The following is a 27,775-nucleotide window of genomic DNA, read 5'->3' as shown; positions in this document are numbered from 1 at the left end:
TTTTTCTTCTTTTCTTTTGATGTGAAAGATCAATCTTTTGCTCCATCTAAAGTGTGATTGATTAGTAGATTAGCAAAAGAAGAGGACATAAGTTCACTAGAGGATGTCAAATTTTCCATTATCTTCCCAAATTATGTGTTGGTACTACAAACAAATCATGTCCAACACATTATATATATATATATATATATATATATATATATATATATATATATATATATATATATATATATATATATATATATATATATATATATATATATATATATATATATATACTATCTCCAACTAAGTATGTCTAGAAAAAGAAATTTAGAAAACAATTTCATGTTTTATTCTAATTTCTGAAGAGAAAAGAAAAATATGTTATACTAGTTTAATTTGATAGATCAATTTGTGGTGGTGATAGTGATGATGATGATCTTGGAAACTATGATTGTAATGATAATAATGATGGCAATGGCACTGATAAACCTTTTTCTCAACCATACATCAAAAAGAAACATTTTGAGCGTTCTACAAAACCTAAAATAAATATCATCTTGTCAATATAGTTCGATGTTATGTATGTTTATAACGCCTTCCTAATTGTCTCATCAATGATGTCATTATTCTTGAAGAAATGGCCAGTAATGGCAAGCTTGGAGACGATAAATATCTCATCATGTGTTCTTCTGCAGCAAAATACGAAACTACGAGTTCTGAAGAAGTCACTCCGAAGAATCGCAAGAGATGACAATATTCTCATAATTGCTACGCTCGATGCAGCCTCCCGATCCCTTTTCGATCTCTTCATCGAGAGCTTCCGAGTCGGCGAGCGAACAGACGTGCTGATAAGACATTTGCTGGTCTTAGCAACAGATCAAAAGGCTTTGGAGCACTGCAGGTCTTCCCACATGCACTGTCATCTTCTCGGCGCAGAAGGCAACAGCCGCTCGGCAGCTGACGATGGTCATGTGATGATGAGGCAGCTCGAGTTCCAGCAAACGCTCGTAGAACTCGGATACAGTTTCATATACACGGTGGGAGGGAAGATCGATTTGCATGGCGAAGGAGGCCTTGTTGTTTTGATACGACTGATGTGATCTACTCTCTCTTCATGGCAGGATTTGGATGTGATGTGGTTTCGGATTCCGTGGCATCACCTCGAGTCGGGTACCTACTTAGGTTTTGCTACTGATCTCTTCGAAGGAGATGCAAAAAGCCTGCAAAACGTGCCCAACGGAGGCCTCATGTACGTGAAGGCTTGCAGCAACAACGTTGAGTTGTACAAGTACTGGAAGCTGCTGTGCAAGCAGTATCCTACCGCAGACCGGCAATCCATTCTATCCAAGGGATTGACCGATGGTGTCGTTCCATTCAACTTGAGATTCCAGTTTCTCGACACCGCAAACTTCGGAGGGTTTTGCCAGCCCAGGGGAGAGCCGAGCAAGGTCTGCACGGTGCAGGCCAACTGTTGTGGGAGCGCAGAGGAGAAGGTGCGTGGCCTGAGGAGTCTGATACAGGATTGGAAGAAGTACAGGTCGATTTCCATGGAAGAGAAGGAAGGGGGAGGAGGGTTTTCTTGGAGCAACACAAGTAGATGCGAACAGTGAGAGGCATCCATGTCGATCGAGCACACCGTTCCTTCGTGTCTCTTTGGCTGGTTCGGAGGGTTGCGTTCCGAATAAACGAAGACACTGAGAATGACTGATGACTATTAAGATAATGGTAGTAATCTTTTCCGTCTATATGTTCTTTGTGTAGGTAGAAGAGGTATTATCTATATGGACATTTATGCTCTCATGGCTTTAGAATTTATATGCAAGTCATGATTATTTTATCTTTTATATTTTAGTTTCGCATGTTTTATTGTTTGCAGAGAGATAAATATATGAAATATGATTTCCCCTTTTTTTTTTTTTGGTTGCAAAGGTAAGCTATAAATATGGAATTCCATCCCAAGAATAATGACCTCATCCATCATGGATAAAATGACTTACTATAATGATGCATTAATGTTATAATGGAGGATTAGAAAACTGTCCTTCGGGTGAAGTTTCATTTAAATAGACAGAAATAAGATTGCACAAGAAGGGGAGACTCAAATGAGGGAAGAGGCATAATCTCGTGATGCTATGGTATCATCGTGGAAACATGGATACCTCCTCCTGCATGCTAAAGCAAACAACACATAAATCCATCCGTATGAGATGTAGAAGAGAAGTGTTTGTCAAGTACCCACGGAAATTAACGTTTAATTACAGGAAAAAGATTTCAGAAAAACAAGATTTCGTTGTTGACCAAACGAGCATAGAAGAAAAAGTTCTTCGACATGTATAAAGATCATACTAAAAAGTAGTAAGTTTAGTTTAAGGTTCCAAGTGTCAGAAATGCCGATGCAAACTATTACTGATCGGAGTGTGTCCAGATAGATATTTGATTACACAACTCCAGAAATAATACAGACAAGTGGACTCTCTCTACCTTTAACCATCTCACGATGACCCACGGAGCTCTAGAATAGCAATCCATTCAGTCTGCACATATCGTGTTTGTGAACTGATTCAACACGAATATAAGCGAGAAGCAATCGACAAAATAGTAATTCATTCATACATGTAAAAACACAGTGAAAACTTGTACCCAAATTTAGCAGATTAGTCTTAGTCGGGGCAGATCAAAATGCATCCTAGTAAGGCATTTTGCTGAAACAGGAGCGGTGGATACATGTGATGCCCTCTGTCAACCAGATCCAGAAGCCGCATTGAATGAATCAAAGCTTCCAGTTGTAGTTGACGATGGATTGGCTTGATACATCACAGGATTGATGGCAGGTGCAGCACCATTGGTGGTTGGCATTGACATGGCCCCGGAAATTGGAGGTGTCAATTGAGGAGGCCTAGGAAGATTACTAACTTGCATCGGTGCTGATGCAGCAGCACCAGGTGGTACCGCTGACGGTGGAGCAGTAGGCATAGTATGAAGAGGACCATAACCTGCCGATCAGGATGCAGGATGAATGTATAGGATTATTGATTGAGAAAAAAGAACATTACCATAAATGAAAATAAACCACATGTGACTGGCATGGCTTGTATTGGCCAAGCTCAATAAGATTTGCTACATAATAAAATGCAGTTGAATGAATGAAAAGCAACTCATAACAAGCCAATGACATGGGCTGACACAAATCCCGACAGACAACAGGCTAGTCTTGCCAGATAACAAGCTAGCAAAAAGAAGGTTCTCACTGCACATTTTCTTTAGCTTACCGCAAACTTTCGTAATTTCACTATCTTATCTAATTGCCACAAACAGGGTGTAGCAAATCAGTATGTAACATGAAGAAAACAAATTCTACTAATTTTTCAGAGAAATACAATAAGGCCCCAGAGGAAAAAAAAGAAGAATACTATTTTCAATGTGATGTAATAAGAGATTGTTTGACCTTAATTTATTTAAGTCTTATGATAACTGCTGTTGCGAATTGTAACTGTACCAATCTGAATTGAATTTGCAGTTTTAAATTGTCTAATATCTAATACTCTTGATTATGTCATTGATCGTTTTTTTTTTGTACTGATAAAAACTTCATATTAACTTCATCATAAGCTTGGTAACCTATTATTTCTCACTTTAGCAGTGTGTGTGAGACAAATTACATCATGGTAAGATAATGTGCCTACTCTTGGCCATGAAAAATTACTCTTCTCTAGAGCCTGATCTGATCAAGATTGATCCAATTTTGACAAATGGAAAATTTAACCTTTTAACATTTGATGAAAGGAAAATAGCAAAGGAAGAATTACCAAGACAACAGGGAATGAACAAGCAAGGTCAATTCTGCTTCGCTTTACAGATGCATGGGTTCGAACACTAATCAACTAAACCTAGAACAACAAAGACCATATCTCAAATAGAAAAGGTGAGGCAGCAATATCTAGGAAATGAGACATGCCTCTTACAAGGCAATTGTGGCCTTCAATGGGAGCACAAAACTGGTTATTTTTGGAGTGGAGGGAGATTGGAGACAAACTGTCAGATGAAGTAGTGGTTTCTTCTCTATATATTCATTCATATATAACCATTGGTGATCTGTGATCTAACACATGCCAAGTCATCAGGTTTTCTTAGTAATCATCAGCATTCATAGCTAGTTCTGTTGTTTGGAAATATATATCTGAAAAAATTAGTCAGTCAAAAAGTTGTTTTCACAATCCTTTAATAGAATTATGGCAATCTAGCAATTTTAGAATATACTTCAGAGTTTAATGCCATTGCCCACTACAGTACAATGATATGTTTCTTCTATTTAAAGACCAATTGTGGCTCCTAGATATCTATATGAAAGATTCAATACTTATTAATTCCATCTTACGTGCTCCAGAAATGTTTACATGATGAACTTTTGCCATAACAGATTTTTAAAATTTTGCTATACTATCCTAGGTGAGTTTTGACATCAATTTTATCTCTATTACCCTTGGTTGTAATACCCTGATGAGCTTTTGCATGCTCTAATGCCTAATAGAACCTAATGTTTGTTCACGTCAACATAATGTTGGAGCAGCTGGACAATTAGTAAGTTTCACTTGGTCTGTTTTTAAGTTGTAAAGAAAGGCAAAACCCAATTAACTTGTGAAATTGATTAAAACTTGGCTCAAGTGAAACCTAATCAAGACTCACAGAATCTGACACATGTTTTTGTCACAAGTTCTCAAGTGTATCAGGATCCTAACTTTAATTAATCCTCCAAAACAAAATAGCAATTTTTCCTCAATTGATCAGCTAGTCTAAAAACCCACTAGATACAAACAGGTATTTATAATTGAGCAGCTTGACTCAGAGATGGATGGTTTAACCAATAACTATTGACACATTGTTCTTTTCTAACATATTAAAACAAAAATATCCATTTATCTTTTTTTTCTCTATAAAAAAAATTTCCCTGTGTATTTATTTCATCTTCCACTAGCTTGCCAAATCATGAAATTGACACCTTTGTGATCCGAGGCGACAAGGACCTTAAATTTTACGAGAATCTTCTATACATTCTCTTAACCGTGATACTTCTAAAAAAGAACTAGAAATGCAAGGAAACAAATGACTGAAAATAGTTTTAGGCACCTAAGGTGTTTTTAATATACCTGGAGCTCCAACAACTGGAGGAGGCAAGAGAGGGGGCCTAACTCCCGGTAGCATTCCCTGAGATGGTGCTCCCATAGGCAAGATAGGTGGTCCTAAAACTGGAAGAGGGGGCCGATTTCCTGGCATGGACATAAGATGTTGGTTATAAGTTGCACCAACTTGATGTTGGAATGCTGCAGCCTGGCCTAGATGTTCCTTGATTCTCTGATCAATTAGACTTTGAGTTTGTTGCTCCTCAAATTGCTGATAATAAGCACGGACATTTGCCTGTTCTTGAAAGAGTATCAGCAAAGTAGAGGTAGAAATAACTTGAACACACAGAAGAAAGAATTAAAACCTTGTGTTTGTAGCCAGCATTATGTTGCTTTCTGACAGATGGCTGCAGCATCATAAATTTCAGTTAGAAATGTTAACTTCTCCGAAAATACTTATAATTCATCAGACTGCAGATAAAGTACCTAAAATATATGATAACCGAAATACGAAAAGTCATGGTTAATTTTGACACCTCCTAATGGCACAAATAAAAAAGAATTTAAAGCTTGATTATGCTTAAAACTTTTAACCACAATATAAGTCCACAGTTATAGCATAAAAAAAGAAAAATATAAATAGTTCCTAACTATTTAATATAAGTCCACAGTTATAGTCAAAGGGTGACTGAATTAATATGGTAGTACTGACAGACATAGTTCCTAACTATTTGCAATCAGTTCTATGCATCTTTTCCTGTGTCTAATTTAAGGAGCACACAAAGATAAAACAAAACTCTTGTTACTCTCCACTACAAGCAGTTTGTGGTTACTCGACCATAAGTATCTTCATCAGTCTCTCCTACTCAGTAATAGATATAAGATACCTAAAACTTTTTTGTCTTGTGCAACCACCATATCTGCACATTCAATTCTTTTCTTAGCATTGCTAAAATTGCATTTCATATATTCAGTTTTAGTTATACTTAGTCTAAAATCTTTAGTTTCTAGGACTTTTCTAAGACAGCTAGTGAGTTCATCCAACATTAATGTGAGAAGATAAAAGATCTCAAGCTAACCCATGGTGTGATCTTATGCTCACACAGTCCTCGTGCTAGTAACTACTCTTTCATACACTGCTTTTGTCACATCAATACAATTGTTGAAAAACAATTTCTTTGCTAACACCTACTAGAGTAAATTATCTATAAATTCTATCATAAGTTTTTTCTACATCAATAGAAACTACATGTAAGTGGTTCTTGTTCTCTTTATATTTTGCAGTAACTATCTAAATAAATATATAATTATTATGGTTGATTTGCTAGTCATAAGACCAAACAGGTTCTTCAAACACCTCATTTTTTCTCCTCCAATCATCCTTTCCCTAACAAATCAAGTATAAATCCTATTTAGGTAAGACTTATATGAACCATGAGACTTATATGAACTATGTGATGCCCAAAATATGGCCCAATAAAGCTCACAAGTCACATATGTTTGTTCATTTTATGGATCAACCCATTACTTGATTAAAAAAGTGACCCAATTGACAAATTTTAGACCCTAACCAACCACTAGGACTCAAATACAGATTAAATTGAAACCAAAAGCCTCCACTAAACGTCCATCAGTGCGGGCTAAATTAAAGCAGTAGGACTCAATGTGCCCTATAGAGCTACAAGGGTGTATTCAATTAGTGAACTTGCATTCTAATTTATGGCAGATTCATTCTAAACATAATTTGTACCTAATTTAACTCAAGAAGTCGCAACAAACCAAATCAACCTTTTGGCCACCTGAATAGGGCTAGTAGCCGACAGTCCAACACGGGATAAGAACATGTAATATTAGGTGACACTATTCCATGCTCTCAAACGAATCAAAAACCGCAACCGAAATCAAGCAGCAAAAAACTGATTAATAGATCGATTAGATTGTAACAACAAACAACATAATCTGCGGGGGCAAGAAACGAAGAAAACTTACAGAATCATGAGTCAGGTAAGTGTCGCAGTAATCGCAGTAGTACCTGAGAGCGAACGATCAGGGTTAGACAAAAACGGTCGAGGAGGACAAAAGAGAAAAAGTAGGACAAGCGGAAACGTAGAAGCAAGCGTCGTTTGATTACCGAGGCATGGCTACTGGTGGCGATCGGAAGCCTTTAGATCGAAGGCGAAGCCTTCGCGATCGATGGAGAGCAGAAGGCGAACCGTCAAGGAGACGGGGAGAAAGCAGCGGAGGGGGAAGCGTGAAGAAGACCGTGCCCTATTCCTCTTTCAATGTCTACCGATGCTTGGGGAAAAGGGACCCCCAATACGCCTTTAAACTGCTTAGGATCCGAATCCGAATCCGAATCCTATAGATATCGTTAGACCCGAAATCTCGAGTGGCCGATAGCCGAGCCGAACCCAATCGAACCCGGTTCAACTGTCAATTACGCATGCCAAATTAAGATTTCATGGTCCGATATCGGCCTGCAGAGTCATGAGTTAATGGGCCGAATTGGGTTGAGGATTGCTGTGTTTGTGTTGAGGAAGATTCATGCCTAAAAATAATGCCTCAGTACTGTGTTTGACTGTGCAATATCAACTGTAGCAGTATGCAGTATAGCTTTCAAACTTAATTTGGGTTTGACTTGAGGCATGTAATTGATGGTGATTGGTAAATCATGGGTAATATTTTTATATTTATACTTAGTCAACCTTAAAGATTGAGACTTTGAACTTCCTAATCTTTTACTGAAGTCCTCATCTTCATTGCTTGCACTAAATTCATGTACTCATTCTAAGAAAACTAACTCATTAATTTAATGAGTGTGAAGTACTAACACAAAAAAAGACTCTATAACTCACTATTATCTGATAAGATAATGTATTGAATAACTTGTTGAACTTTAATTAAGATACTTAAGTTGGCAATTGTAGGAGTAAATCTACTGTTGCTCCACATCTGAAAACAGGAATCATGGAAGTGGATGATCATCTGCAGATCTTTCAGCATGGTTTGGGACCAGAAACAGCAGGTGGTCATCATGGCTGGAGGTGGTTCAGGTGACACTTAAGGCTTGTTGGTGTGCAACATGGGGTGTTGGTTTCCTCCCTCATACCAAACTCACTAACTTGTCTCTTCATTGGTCCTTTCTCCCACTGCTAATTGGGCATCACCTCTGACTTGACATGGGGTCCCTCTTGGACTCAAGGTTAGGTGACAGAAACCATATCCCCACTCCTGAGCTCTCTGTTTTTAGCATGCAGTGCAAAGTAAGTGATGGAGAGCTGAGTGTGTAGGGTTGCAACCACCACTGCCCTCAAAAGAACCATAAACTCCATGGTGGGCAAAGGCAAAGCATTCTCTTATTACCAGTAGGTTAGGGGTGGCAGTTCAGGACTGACCTACTCACTGGTGCAAATCCATTAGAAGGTTGGTAGGGTTGGATGAGGCAATTGATGGGAATTGGTTGAGTTCACCTGACCAGGAAAATGAAATGGTGGTCAGGTGGAGGTGCCAATGCACTCCAACCTTTCAGTTCTTCTGTCTTCTTATCTCTCTGCCTATGAAAATGGTATCATCAGTACTGACTACCTGTTAGGTTTCCTAGAAGAGGCAGTAGGTAGATAAGCATATAACTGAACTGAAATGTGCTTTGCTGAGAGTTGAGTTAACCTGCAGCAAAATGCAGGTTTGGGGGATGATTAATATCATATATAATTTGTGATCTGATGAGCTTTTAACATTCTTGAGAAACAATTTAAGTCATAACTATGAACTAAGATCATAATAAATGTCTTCTTTGCTGGACTCTGCTTCAAGCAGACAAAAGATCCCTGTCAGGAAGTCAGACCTGATTCATATACCTAATTGGTAGACCACTGGGGGTTCAGAATTATTATGATCAGTATTTTGTGATGCATCAAAGAAATAAGATAATGCCAAATGCATGGTAGATAAGCATTTGGTTGAATAGCTCTGCTCAACTACATGCAGATCCAAGGAGATAATGCCAATTCATGAGCAAAAGAGAGATTGGAAGTTACTTATCATTGTAGTATAGTTAGTGTAGGATTGATTTAGTTTGCAAAGTCTGTATCAAAAATTTTCAGAGGATTAGTTCCATTTTTCACAGTAGAATCAAAATATCCACACCAAAATAATAATTTTATCATCTAGTAAAGAAATTAATTTGGTGGTGGTAATAGCAAATAATAATTTTATTTCTTGTTTCATTAAAATAAATAGAAGGAGACAAAAACAATATTAAAAAGAGTTTGAATGATTATTTTAGGTATTTCCAAAGAAATTTACAAGGCCAAGAACTGGATTTTGTTCTATTACACTGCCTAACTTTGAGAGAGTTTGAAGGCTATCAAATCAAGTTAGATCTGTTCCAATACTTGTTATAGGATGATAATATACAGATCCTTAAATTGGTAGTATCATATGTTCAGAGTTTTGTGAACATAACAATCAAAACAATATGATTATAGATCTTAACTTTAGCAGTAGTAACAAAAAATTAAGGATATGAATTTGCATTCATTAACACTGGAAATGGTTAAAAAGAATACCTAATAATTCTTCTTAACTCATTATATAGCCTTTTAAATACTTATTTTTTGAAAATATGGCACTCTGAATACTTAATTGCTTGTGCTGAAAGAAATTATTGTTTTGCTTGAGATATGTTAGAAGAGGTTCAATCATTTAAAGCTTCTAACTCAAACCCATGGGACTGCAGTGTGATGTAGGCCCTCCTCTCCATTTCCAACAAGCATCTTGAAGGTGTTTGACATGATGGTGGAGCTATTTACCACTACCTTCCCCACCCTCTCCCTCCATCCTCCACCCTTATTCCTCACCTAAACACAAACATTAGATGCTGGCACCTAAAATCCTAAAATAATCCATCTTGAATTAGGGAGCCAAAGTCAAACTGAACCACAAAGATCAGCTTCTTATCAGTGTAGTCATAACAAGTCAGTGGCAGTGAATTAAATTCCCCTTCATTTCTCTCTCTACTGTGGGGAAGAAACTGCATGTGAGAGTGAAGAGTCCAAGAGAAAGAGGCAGGGAAGCTTAAACTCAAGTGAAAAATGGGAGAGGACAAGCAGGTGGAAAGGTAGTGGTGTCAGTGCTCCACCACCTTCTTCCCCTGATCCAAATCACCTCCCCATCTACCATCCCATCTCCAAATCACACCCCATCTCCACTTGCTGTCTCTTGGTGGAGCTGAATCCATTCAGGATAAGATAAGAGGCATATGTGGGGAAGTTGCATTGGCCCTTTCAGCTAGCTGGACCTTATATTTTTCTTTCCCTCTATTTATGCTTTGCAGCTGAATCGATGTATGATTTGATGGTGTTGATCCATTCCTCCTTGCTGGTAAAGCAAAGGTTACTGCTAGATGGTAATTGCAACTCTTGTTGAGCTACCTTATGAGCCAGGGAACAAACATGGTGTGAATAATTGGATTAGAGGAACAGGATTAACTTTACATTGACATGGACCTGCAATTAATGAGTTGAAGATTTCAAGAGCATCATTCTCTGATGCATCAAACTCGATGATGACATGGAATATCGATGTCAGGGAGAAGGTAGAGGAAGCTGTTGGAATTAATGGAGGAATGGAGGACAACACACAGCAACACTTCATATCAAGATGGTGTCATGCTCTGTTTTCAGAGCATTATATATATATATATATATATATATATATATATATATATATATAAGATAAAATGATTTTTCGGTTTAATTTCGAATTAGAACAGCAAAAATATTTTAGATTACAATATGCTCAGCAAGACAAAAATAAAGGGGACAAAAAGGAAAAAAAAAAAAAAAAAGGAAAGAGAGAGCAGTAATAGTTCAAAGTTGGTAGAAACTCTGCCGTTGACATCAGTCGGTGCCTGCGGCGCCGTCGACGGCGGGAGCGACGTCGTCTCCGGCGGGGGCGCCATCGCCGTCGAGAGCTTGGAGATCCGTCGGGACGCACTCCGACTTGTGGGAAAGCTTCCAATCCAGAGCCTGGCACGCCCTGGAGCAGTAATTGACTACGCCGCACACCGAGCATCGGCGGAACTCGTGCCGGCGCGTCTCCGGACGGCCGCAGCCGCTGTAGGAGCAGAGCCTCAGACCCTCCGCAGCAGCCGCGGCCGGCCATCCCCGCTCCCTGAACCACTCCACCAGGAACCGGTTGGCCGGATGCGGGGCCGGCGCCGGCACGTTCCAACCGTAGTCGCTGAGGAGGGGGCAGCACCCTGGTGACGTCGCACCCGCCGCCGCTGCGGCCTGGCGAGGCTGCTTCTGCCACGCGGGCCAGGACGTCATGGCAGCCGCGAGCTCCCGGGCGTTGGCCTGGACCAAGAAGCGGCGGCCCTCGGCGACGTTCCGACGGACGCCATAGCCGTCCTGGAGGCAGTGGCCGAGCTCTCGTAGGGCGTCGACGTGGCCGAGGAACGCTGCACGGGCGCACAACGCAACGCCGGCTCGGAGATCCTTGTCATTCTTGGAGCCTCCGCTTCCGTTGAATTGGATTACCGACAACGAATACAGTGCTGCCGGGTTCGATCCGATCGCCGCCCTGGCCATCAACGACGCGCCGCTCCCTCTGTTCTCCAGAGCGTAGAATCGAATCTGCTTCCATAAAAATTCCAACTTTAGCTAAACTCCCAACATTTCTTCAATCTCAGTAGCCAACGAAGAAGTCATACCATTCCCAACATATAGCTCGCTTCCAGGTTCCCGCAATCGGCGCAGCGCTTAAGGAATCGATGCGACGAATCGGACCACGTGTTCGCACGAACGCCGAGGCATCCTGCGCTGACCTTGGACAATACCAGCGGATGGTGCCCCAAACCATGAAATCGCTTACATCTGTTGCAGATACCCAAAAAGAACAAAACTTTACTCACAACACCAAACAAAGATACGATTTTGGGAGGATCAAGCTCGAAAATCACATCACAAAACTCTCTAACAAAGCGAGGCCAGATTAGTGTTCGTACGTCAACATGGCGCTGATAAGATCCAACGGGCGACGAGCGGAGGAGCTGAGCTTGGAAAGCACGGACACGACGAGATCATCAGGAAGCCCATCGAAGTAATCCGCCCTATCCTCGACCTCCGCCGGCGCCCCCGCGGGGGCACCTCGCGGCCGTTTCCGGCCGCAGGACTCCGCTCCCCGTTCCGTTGCCCGGCCTCCTCTCCTCTTCCTCTTCCTCTCCTCCCTCGGCGCTCCTCCGCCGTCGATCCGCGGCCGGGCCCTCAGGCATTGGGAAGCACTTCTGGTTCTCCTACGCATCTCTGCCTGCGATTGGAGATGAGTCGGACACGGAGCTCTACGGAGGAGGCGAGGGGGAACGGACGACTATTTATCCATTATTGGCAACAGGAATCCCGACCGGACGACTTGTAGTAAATTTGATGACTATTTTACCCATCAGAAACCCACAAATTACGAAAATGGAAATCTCTTATTAGTGTTTTTAATTAGGATTAGATATTCCTTTAATTATAATCCCACAAGCATTAAAACAACAACAAAAAAATAATGATTTTGACATTAAAAATTTTATTAATTGATCCAAAATTCTTGTACTTCATAATCTAATGTCTTATTTTAGGGTGCATTCAAAGGAATCACTCAGGTTAGTGTTAGGATTTCCTTAGTAATATCTATTTCTTACCACTTAATTTAAGATTGTCAAATGCCCTAATTAAAATGGCAGTTACAGTCAACAAGAAATGAAACGGTTTTAACGAACTCAGGTGGGATGAAATATGTGGACAAACTATTTCTATCTTGCAAATAGAAAAGGTTGGTTGGTTTTCTATATGTGGAGAATGGTTTCACTTCCAAAGCACCCAATTCAATTAATCCCAAATATTAATGACAATGGAGTTGAAGTTAGGCTTTCCATTATTTGGAAGAGGTTGTTGAGGGCCTCATGTTATTACTCCTGAAAATATTTGCTAACAATAGGATTAATTTTCTTTTAAGAGTCAAATGAAATAATTGATGCAAAGGTTGTTTCTATAACTTAGAAAACACATGTTAACGTTATTTGCGGGATAAAAAAAAAGAAATAGTTGTGTAAACTCATTTAGCCGTAATCCAAAATGTCAAACTTTTACGACTATAATCAATCATCATTTTAATAGTTTTAGGAGGGAGATACTTTTGTGTCTCGATAGTTGCATCCCAACAACAACTTTGATGTTGTCATTGCTCTTCTCACAATGTCTAATATGTGTGAGAAAATTAGATTATTATTATTATTAAGTTATTCTCTTAATTTTATGTCATAATTGTTATTTCTTAACAAAAAAAAACATATTAGTGATAGATAAATACGGAATAAACTACCGTCGTCGTAAACTCGGGATCACACAAGTAAACCTGAATAAAATATTTAATTAACATATAAAGATAAATGACTTTGCAAGATTGGAGAAGCACATAGATGCATTAAATCTTCAACACATAAAGATGATGTTGCTGATGAGCAAAGAAACAATGGTTAGTGTGACTGACATATGGACCTGTCCTTCAACATGGCTGTGAGGCAAGTACTTAGTTACTACCCCAAGGATGAACACTTGGTGTGGGTCAGCAATTTTCTAGATTTAATTATGATATGGAATCAAAAAGATTATAAAGGATTTCATTTGATTATTTTAAGTATCTTTTAAGATTTTAGTAGTCAAAATAGAGTCAGATCAGTTAACTGTTATGTCAGGAATAGTTTAGAGTATTTTCAACATGAAAAACAAGATATGCATGATAAATAAAAAAGACATCAATTGGTATGATGATTTCCTTTTCCTTAGATTCTTTCTATCCTAGTCCCAAAATCAATATCAAAATAAATTATAAATCTAATTCTGAATCTTAGTATAAGACAAGAATCGTCCAAAATAAATCTAGATAGATTTCTTTATCATATGTAATCTTGACAAGATCTCTAAGCAAGAGGGCGAGAGCTTGAGATCCTAAGACAAAGAATGTTTTCTTTTATGATTTATGATGATCTAATAGATTTGACCAACCTGTTTAATCATTTCTCTCATATTCTTTCAAGTAACCATAGGTAGTCCCTAACAATATTGTTTATTCGATTTTTTTTCCTTGATTTCCTTCAAGAAAAAGAAAAGAAGACAGCTATGATCACATTAATATTTATTTAAGTGAATTGACATAGACAACCTAAACCCTAATATTGGAGAAGACATCCATCCCACTTTAATAATCAGTGGAAGGAAACTTGGCCTCGATCAAGCACTCTCTGTTACGTTTCTTTCTCTTCCAAAGCCAACACACCATTTCCTTGGAAGACTCCACAGCTTCAAGAAACCTTTCTGAAAGCAAGTCAACCTCAGCAGTCCCCTACATTGCCATAACTGGACCAAGATTAACGCTAAGGAGGGATCTCTACACACAAAAACCTAAACGAATGGCATGGCGTCTCCTCCACAACCCCCCAACCTGCATTGCTTGGTTTCCTCTCGCTTCTGGTGTTTCAGTTCAGCAAGCAACTTCTCGTGCTGCTGAACTTTGTAGCTCGCATCCAAATAAGTTTGTGTTGGAAGTCCAATCACAACCACAAAGTGCAGTCAAGTTGAATCCCAAGGCGGCAAGTCTCAACTACATAGGTAGAAATTGCGTGTTGTGTGGTATGTTCATCTGTATTGCGTACTTTGCTTGAATCTTCCCGGGCACAGACCTCTTGCAAGTTCTTCCAAGTATCAGAAGAACAGATATATGCATGAATGGGAGACATCTAAGTTGGAAATAATTAATGATTGATTAGAGAAAAAAAGATAAATGAAACTCCGAGGATCAATGTATGTGATCTTACTCCTCGACTCTATTTCTCCATCATTTTCTAAGTGTAATTAAATTTATTAGATCAAAGATCAAACTCTCGGGTAAGTGAATTCGATGCACCGAATACATCCGCAACAAAAAAATTAGACTCTTGATTTTTTATAAGCAAATTTTGTATCGTAAAATCAGACCAATATTTTAGGTGTTTCTTTTTGTTGGGAGAGATTTCTCGTTCTAAATCTTTGTAAATGAATTTTGCACATCATTATCGATTTAGGTACGAAAACATTATCGAATGAAATTTCAGACTCTCAAACTACTACGATAAGCGAATTCGGTACATCTATCAACATTTAAGATGCAAAAACAACTTCTACCTTAAATTTCATACGACGTAACAACTTGAAATTGACAATATAAAATTTTTTAGTATAGCAAAGTTTAAATGAGAAGTGGAAAACAATATGTTTAGGTAATGAAAAGAATGCCGTCCAAACAACCACCATCTACAAATTTGTATCTACTGGAATCTAATATATATATATATATATATATATATTGGCTGATGCATCCTATGCTTGGTCTTTATTCCTACACATTTTAACTTTTTGCACTATAAACCAAGAAAAACTAGCCATCAACTCTTTTTCTTTTAATTAGCTTTAATTTAATCAGTCAATTGCTTGATGAACTTGTTTTCCAATGACTGTAGTTTAGTAGCATGCATGGACCCATTAGTCAATGATTGATAAAAGATGAACCCAATACAATGTTGACAATCTATAGTTTCCATCTTACTTAACATCTACTTGGAGTGTAGGGGACAACCAATGGAACTTACCAACAAGAAATAAACAATCCTTGTCCTTTACTGTTTGTGCTTCCATGTGGTCCATGACATGAAAAGAATAGATTTGTCCCCTTAATAGATCAATACAATCATCCAAAGCAAACCAATTAAGACTTGGGGAAAGAAAGATTTATGAAAGGTCTAAAGTATTATCTTTATAATACTAAGATAAAATAGCCATAAAGGTCTCAATAATATAAGATAATATCAAATTATTCATTTAAGAGTAAATCTATATTGTACCCATAATATACCCACAATCAACTTCTCTTTCTTGACATAATTTGGATCACATTAACCATGTCAAATGATGATCTAAAACAGTTGGGAGAGTGATAGAAGATTAGAGAGATCACATAAGGGATATAAAATAGACATCACCTCAAACCAAACATGATCAACAAAACCTACTCCCAAATAGTTGGGATGGATACTAATTTGTTAGTTCATAATATGGGGATAATGCGAGACTAGGTACCTGTTCTTGGTTGAATGCTCCATTAAAAAGGTTAGCACAGACAAGGTGTCAAGGCTAAGACATTTGGAAGGCACCGGCATGGGGTCATGTCACCCTAAAATAAGGAACCTGATGACCATGATGAGACCAACAACTTTTTTTCTTTAGTGCTAGCAAAGTTGCTTAAGCTTAAGTACATCAGTATGCAATAGAAAAGTTGTTCTTATCTTTGAGTTGCTTACCAATGTGCCAAGTCGGGAAGTTTCCACCAAAATAGCCAGGTCCAATGTATTCATGGATTCAAGCACAAAGGGGCATTAGGCATAAACAATAGTGCTGCAACAAGAAATTAACCTGCAAAAATGACAAAAAGATTATGTTGATGATGCACGATGAAGTGAAAAAGTGTATCACTTGAGTATTACCATGTTTTATCACTTATCCAATCTCAGATTTGACTCATGATCTCTAAACATTTGTCAGATCATGTTAGTGGAGGAGTCACAATCCAATCCATTGATCAAGCACTACCGATATGTTCTTCTGTGGTCAATGCCCATCTGAAGCCTTTTCAACATATGTTACACGAGGCAAAACTAAAAGCTGATAACCATGTCAACTTGTAAGTTACTCACCAAACTTACTTTGAACAGCCTTTATATGTTATTCAAAATTTTCTCATCATCCTAGGCCATGTATGCATGGGACAAAACCTCATCCCACTACGACCACTTTCCACCCTATGCACCTCATCTGCTCATCTGGTCATTCCTCCAATTTATAGCCTCACATCCAGCATTTTATCCAACTGATGGAATTACCCAGAGGAATCACAGCAAGACCAAGATCCTGCACAGGACTGGAGTCTTGGTTCCCACGTTCTTCACTCTCTGAAATGTTTCATAATTGATGTACCATTGTGCCACCTTTATCATGTACCATTTATTGGCTTTGTTGTGGCCTCAAGATGCACTTCTTTGCCAGCTCAATGACCTTTGGATCTTATACCCTCATTGTTTTAGTGTTGTTGCTGCTTGTATGGTTAGTGTAAATATATATCACATGCTCAATAATTCATCAACTAAGATAAGCATCCTATGTTTCCTTCCCCCCTCGTATAGTCTTTACAATCAAATCCATAAATAATGCTAAATATATATAACACATGCTCAATAATTTATCAAAAGAGTAGCTTTCTATGCTGGCTTGCCCCTCAATTCAGAAGGGGATGATTGATGATCTTAAATGATGCAATAGCACGCACCTTGTGGAACTTATTTCCTTGCCATATTCATAGCTATACTGGGAATTATAGCAAAGTATGTATAAAAAAAATGATTAAGTTGGCAATAATATTGCAACTCTTGGTTCTTGGTGAAAGCTAATCCCCAAAATTTACCCTTTAACAAATCATATTAATGACATCTTTAATCATGAGGTTAATGGGGAGAAAAGAACAAAGTAAAAAACAAATGTTATAATGGTTCCAAGCATTTGGATCCTCTCTTTCTCTATCTCTGAATGTGTGTATCAATGTTTTTCTCTCTTGTTATTTCTTCATTATTTATTTGTATCTTCATCATCTCTTTGAAACTTACTTGAAATGAGATCAGCTCGGTCATCTGTATATATCTTCAGACTGTTTTCAGTTCTCTATTATCAACAACTTTGACAAAGACACTGCAACTAATGCACCTCCCCATCCCAAGTTGAGACGTCCAGTGATAACATGAAAGTATACATCAAAGAGGAATCATGCATGACTACACACAGAGACACATTGGTTAAAGCATTTACAGTCCATGGCAAAAAAACAAAAATCATTGCAGAAGCTGTTATAATCATATGCGACTTAGTAACACTTGCAGGAAAGAAACTTGTAATTTATAGAGGACTTCTCGAGCTACGTCAGAAAGCTTTCTCAGGTAGACTGAGTCCACAAAATTGTCGCTCAACGTATTCAAGATACAGCCCGTAAGGTTTAGTTCCCTTAAGGGCAAAAACTGTACTTGCTCCTTGGAAATTTGTGAGCTAAACCCAAACCCCTCTTTGCATTTGTTTTGGTTTCAGAAGTGAAGTCAACTTGGGCCAAGTTTACTTTGGGCCGAAGGCTTAGCAAACTTGAGAGAAACCAATTCAACAAAAGCATAGACCCAATTTCTCCTACAGTCTCCAATCACACCCACGTTCGCAGTGGGATGTAATTACATATATCTTTTACGTGATTTGTTTTCTAGCATGCATTGATCAAAAGTGTTTCTTTATATAGTTTAATCCTATTTTTATCAATATTTTACATTTATGATGTCACAAAGTTAGGACAAACCAGTTTCCTGAGGATTACATGACATTCTAATACGTCTAATGCCTCACAAGGGGTCCTGTATAAACATACACACATATATAGTCCAATTATATTGATTCACTTCAACTGATCTTAATCATGCATACTCTTTTGAAGTTTCTCCACCTGTGTGTTTCTAAAGAAAAAACACAATGAGGCTGGTTATAGAAAAACATTCAGTGGGCTGAGTTATCTTTGAACATAGCATGACAAATCACTAGGGCAGAAAAAAAAATCTTTCCTCTGCATACTCTTTGAACATACGATGTAAGATCCATCCAGATATGGAAACAACCACCTGCATTTCAATTGCCTTCATAAAGAGCTAAAGCATAGTGATGTCCACTAAAACTTCCTCCTAGGCATCCACAAAATATTTGTACCTCTTATCAAATAGCAACTAGTTCTTGTTGATTGCAATATTTTCAGTTGAGACATTACATCAAACAGTTCATACACACTATCTACGAGAACGCTTCAGCACCAAAAATTAAAAAAGGTGTTCTTTTTTCTAGCGTTGAAGTTGGGAAGGAAGCCTGTGAAGTCGAAGCCGTAATCTAAATGCATTTAGTGAAAAAAAAAACGAAATAAAAAAGGACGGTTATACCATGTCGAAGATCGGGTTCTTTAGCCGTCATGCCAAGGTATGAGTGCCCGAGGAAGACTAGAACGGGGTTTCAGATGTAGAGGACGCCGGATATATCATGGACTGGACAACGGATTAGGGTTTCCATGGAGGCAAGGAGGAGACGAGCGGGAAAGGGAAGATTCGAGAGACACGAGAGGAGAGGGCGGGGCGGAAGACGAGGGATCAGACGAGTTTGCTTAAATCTTGACCGTTTAATTTAGATCAATGTCTGAGATTAAACTTCATGATGGGCCAAGTGCGACCGGGCCAGCCCATGTAACAGGAAATACCCTATATATTTACCTTCAAAGTCCATCGCGGCGTTTCACTTCCCCTTCTCGTGTGTCGATTAGGCGGCGACTCCACATCTCGCCCCAAAGCCTCGTCTTCTCTTTCTCTTCATCTCTAATGGACGATGCCGCCGCCTTCTCCTCTTCCTCCGCTCCTTCCGCCGAATTCGGAGCCCACCAAACCCTAATCCCACCGCCTCCCACTCATCCACCGCCCCCTCCTCCCCCCTCGCACGAAACCCTAGATCACGGGTTCCCTCCCCCTCCACCTCCCGAAACCGTCGCTGATCCTTACCAATATCATGCCCTCGATCCGCAAACCCTAGCCAAGGATTTGCATCCGAATGGCCCGCTTTCGAAGCCCGACGAGCGGCCGGTGATCTCCGGAAACGCCGTCACCCACAGCGGCACCGACAAGGACTGCTCCGGCGGGGAGGAGGAGGCCAGCAGTCGCCGCCGACGCCGGCGCAGCCGGTGGGACCCCCCTCCGTCCGAGGGTGACCAGAACGGCGGCGGCGACGGGGCCGGTGACGGCAGTGGTACTGGGAGGAAGAGGAAGTCCCGATGGGCGGAGGAGGAGCCCAAGCCCACCGTCCAGCTCCCGGACTTCATGAAGGAGTTCACCGCGGACCTTGATCCTGAGGTCCAGGCCCTAAATTTTAGGCTTCTTGAGATCAGCCGTCGGTTACAATCGAATTTGCCTCTGGATGACCGCCCTGAGGGTGCTCGCTCGCCGTCCCCCGAGCCCATCTATGATAATATGGGAATCCGGATTAATACCCGCGAGTACCGTGCCCGTGAGCGGCTCAATAAAGAACGGCAAGAGATCATCTCTCAGCTCATCCAGCGGAATCCAGCGTTCCGACCTCCAGCAGACTACCGGCCTCCCAAGCTGCAGAAGAAGCTTTATATCCCCATGAAGGAGTATCCAGGCTACAACTTCATTGGCCTCATCATTGGTCCACGAGGGAACACGCAGAAAAGGATGGAGAAGGAGACTGGTGCCAAGATCGTTATCCGTGGTAAAGGGTCTATAAAGGAGGGCAAATTGCTGCAGAAGAGGGATTACAAGCCCGACCCTGCAGAGAACGAAGATTTACACGTGCTGGTGGAAGCTGAGACACAGGAATCACTCGAGGCTGCTTCTGCCATGATTGAGAAGCTTCTGCAGCCTGTCGATGAAGTGCTGAATGAACATAAGAGGCAGCAGCTGAGGGAACTCGCAGCCCTGAATGGAACTATCAGAGATGAGGAGTTCTGTAGGTTGTGCGGTGAGCCCGGGCACCGGCAGTATGCTTGTCCTGCACGTACCTCAACATTTAAGAGTGACGTTCTGTGTAAAATCTGTGGTGATGGAGGACATCCCACGATTGACTGCCCCATGAAAGGAGCTGGCAAGAAGATGGATGATGAATACCAGAACTTCTTAGCTGAACTTGGTGGTGCTGCTCCAGAGTCCTCCACTAAGCAGAACATTGCATTGCCGCTTCTTGGTTCAAGCACTTCTGGGAGCAATCCTAGTGGTGCACAAGGAAACCTGATTAAGAAGGAGATCGATGATACAAATCTTTATATTGGGTACTTACCTCCTACTTTTGATGATGATAGCTTGATTAGATTGTTCTCGCCCTTCGGTGATATTGTGATGGCAAAGGTTATCAAGGATCGAGTCTCTAGTCTAAGCAAAGGTTATGGTTTTGTGAAGTACTCTGATGTATCTATGGCCAATCAAGCAATAGCTAGTATGAATGGTTATCATCTAGAAGGAAGAGTTATAGCTGTTAGAGTGGCTGGGAAGCCAGCACAGCCAACGGTACCCCCAGGTCCTCCAGCTCCCCCTGCCTCAGCAGGTGGATATCCTTCTCAGCAGTATATTCCTGGTGGACCCATTGTAAACGCCCCACCTCCACCGGGAAGTTATGCCCCGGTCCCTTGGGGTCCACCAGTTCCCCCTCCATATGCTCCCTATGTCCCCCCACCACCTGGTTCTAGCATGTACACTCCAATTCAAGGTCAGCCACTGCCTCCTTATGCAATGCAGTATCCACCTCAGCAACAAGCTGCTCCTCCTGGTGTGCCAATGCAAAATACACCTTCTAGTGAAGCAATGCAAAACCTTCCTCCTGGAGTGCAGCCACAGAGTGCTAGTACAGTTACTCCACCTGTACCAAGCGACATCTATGGTACTGGTTCAGTACCAGGAGTTGTTCCAGCCATTGCTCCACCATCATTTTCTCCTGCTACTTATGGATATCCACCTTACTATGCTCCAGTTGTGCCACCTGTTCCACCTCCCAGTTTCGATCCTTCGCTGAGCATTGGAAATGTACCATGGGTCACGAACACGACACAGCCCCAGCCTGTATCTTCTGCAGAACAATCAACTACTCGTGGATCAGATGTGGAGTATGAGAAGTTAATGTCAGAGTTGAAATGATGCTGCCATGCTATTTTTTTTCTTTCAAGGTATTTTAACTGCTCTCTTGGGTTTCTCTTTTCAGGGCCATTATATATTATGATTTTTTTGCATCTAGCTAAATTTACTGGTAACAAAAATTTTTAGGTTTCAGTTGCTAGTTCGTATACTAAAGTATAATTCTGAAGGAATTAAAAGACTAAATATTTCTTGAAGATAAAATCAGACTCCACATATTATTTTTTTGTTGGATCCTTAAGAACTCTCTTAGTGGTTTCATAGGGTCTGTCATCCACATAATACTGCTTTGCTTCTTGCTTCTCAGGATAAAAGACATCTATACTAATGAAAAGTTGTTTTACTCGTAAAGCCTATGTCATTTAAATCTTTTGATTAACTTGTCAGGAAAATCAATCACATGACTGTTCTGGCCAATGTAATATCTATAGTACATGTCATCTTTGCTCTCCTTGCAGCTTGCATCTATAGTCGGGGAGCCCATTTCTAAAAGTACTAGTAATCTCTTAATTCCATTCATATGTTGATTCACTGCAAATGTTCGATGGAGATAGCTGAATTTGCGAATTTAATTTGGAAGCCTACCATTGAAGGACTTCTCTCTTTATGTTACCTCCAATAACATTCATGGATACACAGTCTTATATCAAGCAACTTGTGATAATGCTTGACCTATATTAAACTTAGGCTCTTAAGCTGAACTAGTAGCTTGATTTGTCCACTCTGAAATTTGAATACAACTTTCATAAAAAATGTAAATAATACTTGTTCACTTCTCTTAATGTCTACTCGTCGCAAGAAAGAGGATGGTAGATTTCCACAACTACATACACGTGAAAAATTGTCTGTGTGTACAAGTTTGTGAAGTATGCTAATGCTAGTAGGGAAGTCAGCTTTAAGATAATTTGCATTTTGTAATTGATTAATCGCTTGGCTTGTGCATTATTTGTCTAACTCTTCTTAGGTACTGTTCATGTCAAAGATTAGTATAAGAGGGCTTTAATTGGCCTGTTAGTTTGATGGTAAGAAAATAAGACATTCAGGATTTATGGACCACAAATGCAGAACAATATAATGAACTTAAAGAACTTTTCTTGTAAATGTATGCGAGATAACTCACAATGGTTTGTCATTGAACCATATTTGGTTGTATCATACCCATTTATGATGTGTAGCTGATATTGTCATCACTAGTTGTAGATGCTCAGGAAATTTGCTTAGTCTTGATCGCATAGTCCCAGATGTGCAGGTTTCTTTTAAGACATTGGATGGAGAGCATTTCGGAGGTGTTTCCTGAGAAAATAGAAATTCTAATTTGTGGGAAAAGAGATATTCAATAAGGTTAGGGGCAATGTCACAGCGAATTGTGCATTGTGGACATAATTCTGCTCTCACAAACAATATTGACTAATATTGATCTCCTGGATCTAGATATAGAGAAAATTTTGGATGGTACAAGTTTGTATGAGATTTTGGTTATTGATGAAATTTATGAAGTTGAGAAGTATTAAACTTGAATATTGAATTAATTGTGAACTAGTATTGTGGTGTACATACTTGCTGACAGTATTGTTCAAATTAGAGAACTTATACAAGATAAAAATCACTTTTTTCTCCTCTTCCATAACTGTGTTAATAATTACACACGTTTTGGAATTTGTGTTTTGTGTATATTTGAATACATTTCTGAATCAATCAACTAGATTTATACATTTTTTCGTGCAGATCAAGCATGTTGTAAGAACATTACAAATAAATTCTTATATTTATCTTTCTAATGAATTGCTAACAAATCAGTGAATGAAGAATTAATGTGTTAGTTATGCAATTGCTTTTGTGAATGTTATTTTCAACTAAGGTTTGAAATATCGTACCGTTCCGGCGTTTCGACATTCGCTCGGTATGGTACGATACTGTATACCGTCGCTTGAACGACGTTGCCTCTCTCTTCCCCCTCTTCCCCAGGCGGGGTGACGTCGCCTCGTGTGTGTGTGTGTGTGTGTGTGTATATATATATACCGTCCGGTAACGGGAGGTCCGTGTACCAATTAGCTGACGGATTGGTACATACCGCTCGTACCAGGCGGTATTATTCGAAACTGTATACCTTGCTTTCAACATTCTCCACTTTGTTATATTACCAAAATTGTATATTTGATTTGATTATGGTAGATAGTCATGTCTTGTTTTTTCCATCTTGAAGAATATATGCATGTCATGTAGAACATACTTGCTTTGGTTGTAATCATTCTCGAAATTTTCTCTTTGTCCTGTCATCATGATTATATTTTTAATTTGATAATTATAGATACTTATTCTTCCCATCTCGAAAATCAGTCAACCTACCTGCATTTAGATTCTGTAATTTTAATGTCTGCGCATCACTGGTTTTGAATTTGTCTGATGATGTGTAACCTTCTTTTGTGTTAAAGGTCTATTGGAATATTCATGAGCATATATATATGTCTGTCTACTTGATGGTTTTATTAATGTTTTGGATTGTAGTAGGTATGAATATTAAGTTCATGTGTACAAATATGGGGAATCATTAGTATGTTCGTTGATAAGTATAATAATGAACAGTTGTGGACCATATACGGGAAAAATAAGATTGGTTAAGTAGTTTCTGGTCTTTATTGCTCTTGTTACTTATATAATTTTGAAGGTAGTTGAGCACCTTGTTTGATATCCATTGTGTTGAACTAGTGTGGAGAAAGACAAATGTTTCTTTCACTACATTATACAAAGATTATATATATTTGTTCAATTTGATGATGATTTATTTTCCCCTAAATTAGCAGGAAAGACTCTTGGCAAAGGGCTTTGTGGAGAGAATTGTTGCCCTTATTTTTGTTGTTGTTGTTGTGTAATGCTGCATTTGTTATCGTGACCACTCCATTATGCATCTATCTGTTGGAATTTTTTCTCAACTGACATTCAATGTGTTTTGGCAGGCTTGTGGTTTCTTGGAGCTAAAGTCCTGATTTATTTCTATTGCTATGACTTCAACTAGTTGGACGTTTGGAACTCACATGTTAATCTTGCTGTAGTGTACTGATAATTGCAGAGACCACCGGGCTAGATGGGCTTAGCATATTGGATGGATCAAGAAAACTTTGTAATTGATTTCTCTTTTGCCTAACCGTGCTCTTATCCAGCAGGACAATGGTTCTATATGCATTATGGAGGGCACTCGTGCAATTATCCTAGTTTCTTCTATGTCTGTTTCTTATATGACAGCTTCAGAAATACCTTTTTTGATAAATTTGTGATGTTCAAATTTGCATCTGGGACTAATCATTTGTTTGTCTTCAGTAGTCTTTATAGTTTACCTGGTGAACTTAATTGCTATTGTTGGACTCTTTCTTTTTCCTACATCTCTGAGACCACTTCTATTGAAGCTGCCTGATGTGTTGCACATAGTCAAATCCAGTGCAGGTCCTCCTGTTATCTGTAAGGGCATCCTCCATTCAGCATGCAAATTTATGGGTATTACTAATTTATTCAATTGATTGTTTGTCAGATTATTTTTAATCAGTTACCTAATATGCTTTCAAGTTTTTATGTGACACAGCAGAAGATCAGTTACCTAAGTTGTTTATAATGGTGCATCAGGTTACTGGTTGGGAAGCATTGATGATATGAGTTAGTAATTGCTTGTCATGAGGCACCAACAATTTCACTGGTACTGTCTCAGTTTTTCTGTGTGGACTATATAGACTCCACAGCTGATATTACTGTTGGTTGGTGATGGTGATACCATGCCTTTATGCTAATGATTTGCTGACCATACTTCTCTTGATGACTCTTTATACACTCAAGTGCAGATACTTGGCTAAATCAAGGTTGCACGTCAACTTTTAGGTTATTTAATAAGAATATTTTACCTAAATATCTCTCTTGTGAAAACTGTTACATGTAATTTGGTTTCAAGACCCAAGTTTTGCAAAATAGTGTCCCTTAGGCTGCACTCATATGTAGGTTATATATTTTAGATTATAAAAGAAGTTTTCAGTTGTCAAACATTTATTAATAAAATTCTCATTAGTTGCTTGGTGTGTTTTGCACAATAACATGTACCGACATAATCTTTTTGTAGTTAAATGGCGTATGATGACATCACAGCATTAAAGGTTTGTTGATGAATTTAAATAGTGGTGCTTTATTTTTTTGGTAATAATATGGTGGGGATATTTTTGGGAGGACTCAAGACAGACTATGTATGTGGAGAGGCGTTGGGTACAAGAAAATAGTTTGCAGGCATGGATAGCATTGTAGAATTCAGTGAGCTTATGATTCTTTTTCCCTTGTTTGGAAAGTTGCACTAACTAGGAATTGGCCTACACTGAAGGGAAGATAAGGACATCAAGGACTATCTATATTCACAATGTTCTTCCTCTATCTGTCAACTCTTATTATGTATTGCAGTTTTAGGTGGAAAATCTTGTGTCCATGGTCAAGAAGGCCTGTACCAATATGTTTAGTGCATAAGACTTCAAAAAACAGGGATTCTGATTATTTGTGGCAGTTTCTGATTAAGTTGTATGGTCATAGTTGAGAGTTGCAGTCTAACATAACGGTAGCTGACAAAATTCTCTTACAAGTATAATTTAATTTATTAGGTTTTTTTTGGCTGGTCTTCTATTTTTTTATCGTTGACATATCAAGTTCTGGTTTACGGTATTACTTTTTGTTATATTACTTTATATTTTGGAGCTCTGGCTTTCTCAGAATTTACTGGGCCATGTGTTTGTTTCATGTTTAATATGTGTATCGGTTTAGACATAGACTAGCATCTCCTTTAGGCTTTTTTGGGCCATGGAATCTAGGAGGTGATACCAGTTTCAGTCATTCTTTGTAGGATGATAGTACTACCAATTAGCATTAAATAGCATCCACAGAACTTTGTTTCTGTTGACTTGGTAATTTTCTAGTTTGTCTTTCCAGATATCTGTGGTTGTCTTTGTAGACATAACAAGAACACTTATATGAGCACTAAATATGGGATGAAATTGACAACTTATATTTGCATGAAAAATAGATTGCGAACATCAGGGTGCATGTCAATTGTTGGCTTATATGGCATGTGGTGATACAAAGTCTTCTTGAATTGTATGAATGTCAGATAGAATTTGTTTTGTTAAAGGTATTGCAGGATACATAAAAGATCACAATATATACAAAAAGTTTATGTTGCTGAAATGATAATGTTGAGACGAGTATATGGAGTTAAAGATAGGTAAAATAATACTTTATTCATAAATAATTATGTACTATTTTGATGGAGAATAAAATGAGAGAAAATTGTTTAAGATGGGATGAACATGTGCTATGGAGACCTACAAATGCAGTAGTTTGAAGAGGTGAAATGCTTAGTAGTATGACGAGAGGTAGATGAAGATCATCTAAAAAGAATTTTATAGAAACTATAAATAAAGATCTAAATATTTGTAACTTAACAGAATATATAGCCAACCTTAAATGATTGAGAGTTATGGTTTTGTTATTATTGTTGTTGTTTAGGGGTCTAATTGTGCCATGTTGCAGTTGCTCTATTTTGTGCAATCTAGTATGAAAAGCATTATTGAAATCAAGCTTTTAGATTATCCAGTAAATATGTTGACTAATCTGTCTGGCCTATATGTTCAATTATGCAAGTAAATATAGTTGCTAGATCTAGTATCTTGAGGGGTTTATGGAGTTGTAGCATATGGAGTGGTTTGTTTGCTTTTTATCAATGAAACACCCTTGGTCCATTTTGAGTTTCTTTTAGGTTGGCTCTTCTTCTGGGTCTTGCATGACATATAGATTGACTTCATTCTTATGTGTGTGAAATATT

General features: G+C 38.9%; 4 protein-coding genes and 1 long non-coding RNA gene across 6 annotated transcripts; 2 read left to right on the top strand and 3 right to left on the bottom strand.

The window, feature by feature from the left end:
* The first annotated feature begins 632 nt into the window (after positions 1 to 632).
* On the top strand, positions 633 to 1,595 carry LOC103986051 (uncharacterized protein At4g15970-like). Its single transcript, XM_009403923.2, has 2 exons — positions 633 to 1,022; positions 1,107 to 1,595. Exons 1-2 carry the CDS (start codon positions 633 to 635, stop codon positions 1,593 to 1,595), a joined length of 879 nt encoding a protein of 292 aa, XP_009402198.2.
* Positions 1,596 to 2,364: 769 nt separating this feature from the next.
* LOC103986036 (U1 small nuclear ribonucleoprotein C) lies at positions 2,365 to 7,400 on the bottom strand. Of its 2 annotated transcripts, XR_671769.3 has the most exons (6): positions 7,234 to 7,398; positions 7,092 to 7,134; positions 5,468 to 5,509; positions 5,130 to 5,397; positions 2,626 to 2,978; positions 2,365 to 2,519 (listed from the first exon to the last, which is right to left on the bottom strand). XR_671769.3 is itself a non-coding variant. In XM_009403905.2 (5 exons), the coding sequence occupies exons 1-5, from the start codon at positions 7,239 to 7,241 to the stop codon at positions 2,725 to 2,727; spliced, it is 615 nt and encodes a 204-aa protein (XP_009402180.1). In that variant the 5' UTR covers positions 7,242 to 7,400; the 3' UTR covers positions 2,365 to 2,724. The 2 variants fall into 2 exon arrangements, 1 of the variants encoding a protein (XP_009402180.1); XM_009403905.2 differs by having other exon boundaries at positions 2,365 to 2,978; positions 7,234 to 7,400.
* A 3,433-nt stretch (positions 7,401 to 10,833) lies between these two features.
* Positions 10,834 to 12,493, bottom strand: LOC135612997 (F-box protein At1g67340-like). The gene is made up of 3 exons (XM_065109864.1): positions 12,112 to 12,493; positions 11,818 to 11,980; positions 10,834 to 11,740 (listed from the first exon to the last, which is right to left on the bottom strand). Exons 1-3 carry the CDS (start codon positions 12,405 to 12,407, stop codon positions 11,003 to 11,005), a joined length of 1,197 nt encoding a protein of 398 aa, XP_064965936.1. The 5' UTR covers positions 12,408 to 12,493; the 3' UTR covers positions 10,834 to 11,002.
* A 3,470-nt stretch (positions 12,494 to 15,963) lies between these two features.
* LOC135612998 (uncharacterized) lies at positions 15,964 to 19,386 on the bottom strand. Its single transcript, XR_010487158.1, has 3 exons — positions 19,192 to 19,386; positions 16,483 to 16,594; positions 15,964 to 16,369 (listed from the first exon to the last, which is right to left on the bottom strand). It is a non-coding gene; the product is annotated as an uncharacterized LOC135612998 (long non-coding RNA).
* A 147-nt stretch (positions 19,387 to 19,533) lies between these two features.
* Positions 19,534 to 25,233, top strand: LOC135612996 (splicing factor-like protein 1). The gene is made up of 2 exons (XM_065109863.1): positions 19,534 to 21,968; positions 24,891 to 25,233. Exon 1 carries the CDS (start codon positions 19,621 to 19,623, stop codon positions 21,937 to 21,939), a length of 2,319 nt encoding a protein of 772 aa, XP_064965935.1. The 5' UTR covers positions 19,534 to 19,620; the 3' UTR covers positions 21,940 to 21,968; positions 24,891 to 25,233.
* Positions 25,234 to 27,775: the final 2,542 nt, after the last annotated feature.

Source organism: Musa acuminata, chromosome BXJ2-5 (genome assembly GCF_036884655.1).
Source record: "Musa acuminata AAA Group cultivar baxijiao chromosome BXJ2-5, Cavendish_Baxijiao_AAA, whole genome shotgun sequence".
Lineage (NCBI taxonomy): Eukaryota > Viridiplantae > Streptophyta > Magnoliopsida > Zingiberales > Musaceae > Musa > Musa acuminata.
Note: the sequence above shows the minus strand (reverse complement) of the source record. Positions and strands in the feature narration are given on the sequence as shown.

Bases quoted from the DNA above. Each gene is read 5' to 3' on its own strand.
- LOC103986036 (XM_009403905.2), bottom strand. The intron at 5,510-7,091 runs GTAAGTTTTCTT...ATGATGCTGCAG, and splicing joins CTTACCTGACTCATGATTCT to CCATCTGTCAGAAAGCAACA. The intron at 2,979-5,129 runs GTATATTAAAAA...CCTGATCGGCAG, and splicing joins TCCAGTTGTTGGAGCTCCAG to GTTATGGTCCTCTTCATACT.
- LOC135612997 (XM_065109864.1), bottom strand. From the start codon at position 12,407: ATGCGTAGGAGAACCAGAAGTGCTTCCCAATGCCTGAGGGCCCGGCCG. The intron at 11,981-12,111 runs GTACGAACACTA...TATCTGCAACAG, and splicing joins CTTATCAGCGCCATGTTGAC to ATGTAAGCGATTTCATGGTT. The intron at 11,741-11,817 runs GTATGACTTCTT...TTATGGAAGCAG, and splicing joins CGAGCTATATGTTGGGAATG to ATTCGATTCTACGCTCTGGA.
- LOC135612996 (XM_065109863.1), top strand. From the start codon at position 19,621: ATGGACGATGCCGCCGCCTTCTCCTCTTCCTCCGCTCCTTCCGCCGAA.
- LOC103986051 (XM_009403923.2), top strand. From the start codon at position 633: ATGGCAAGCTTGGAGACGATAAATATCTCATCATGTGTTCTTCTGCAG. The intron at 1,023-1,106 runs GTGGGAGGGAAG...TCTTCATGGCAG, and splicing joins GATACAGTTTCATATACACG to GATTTGGATGTGATGTGGTT.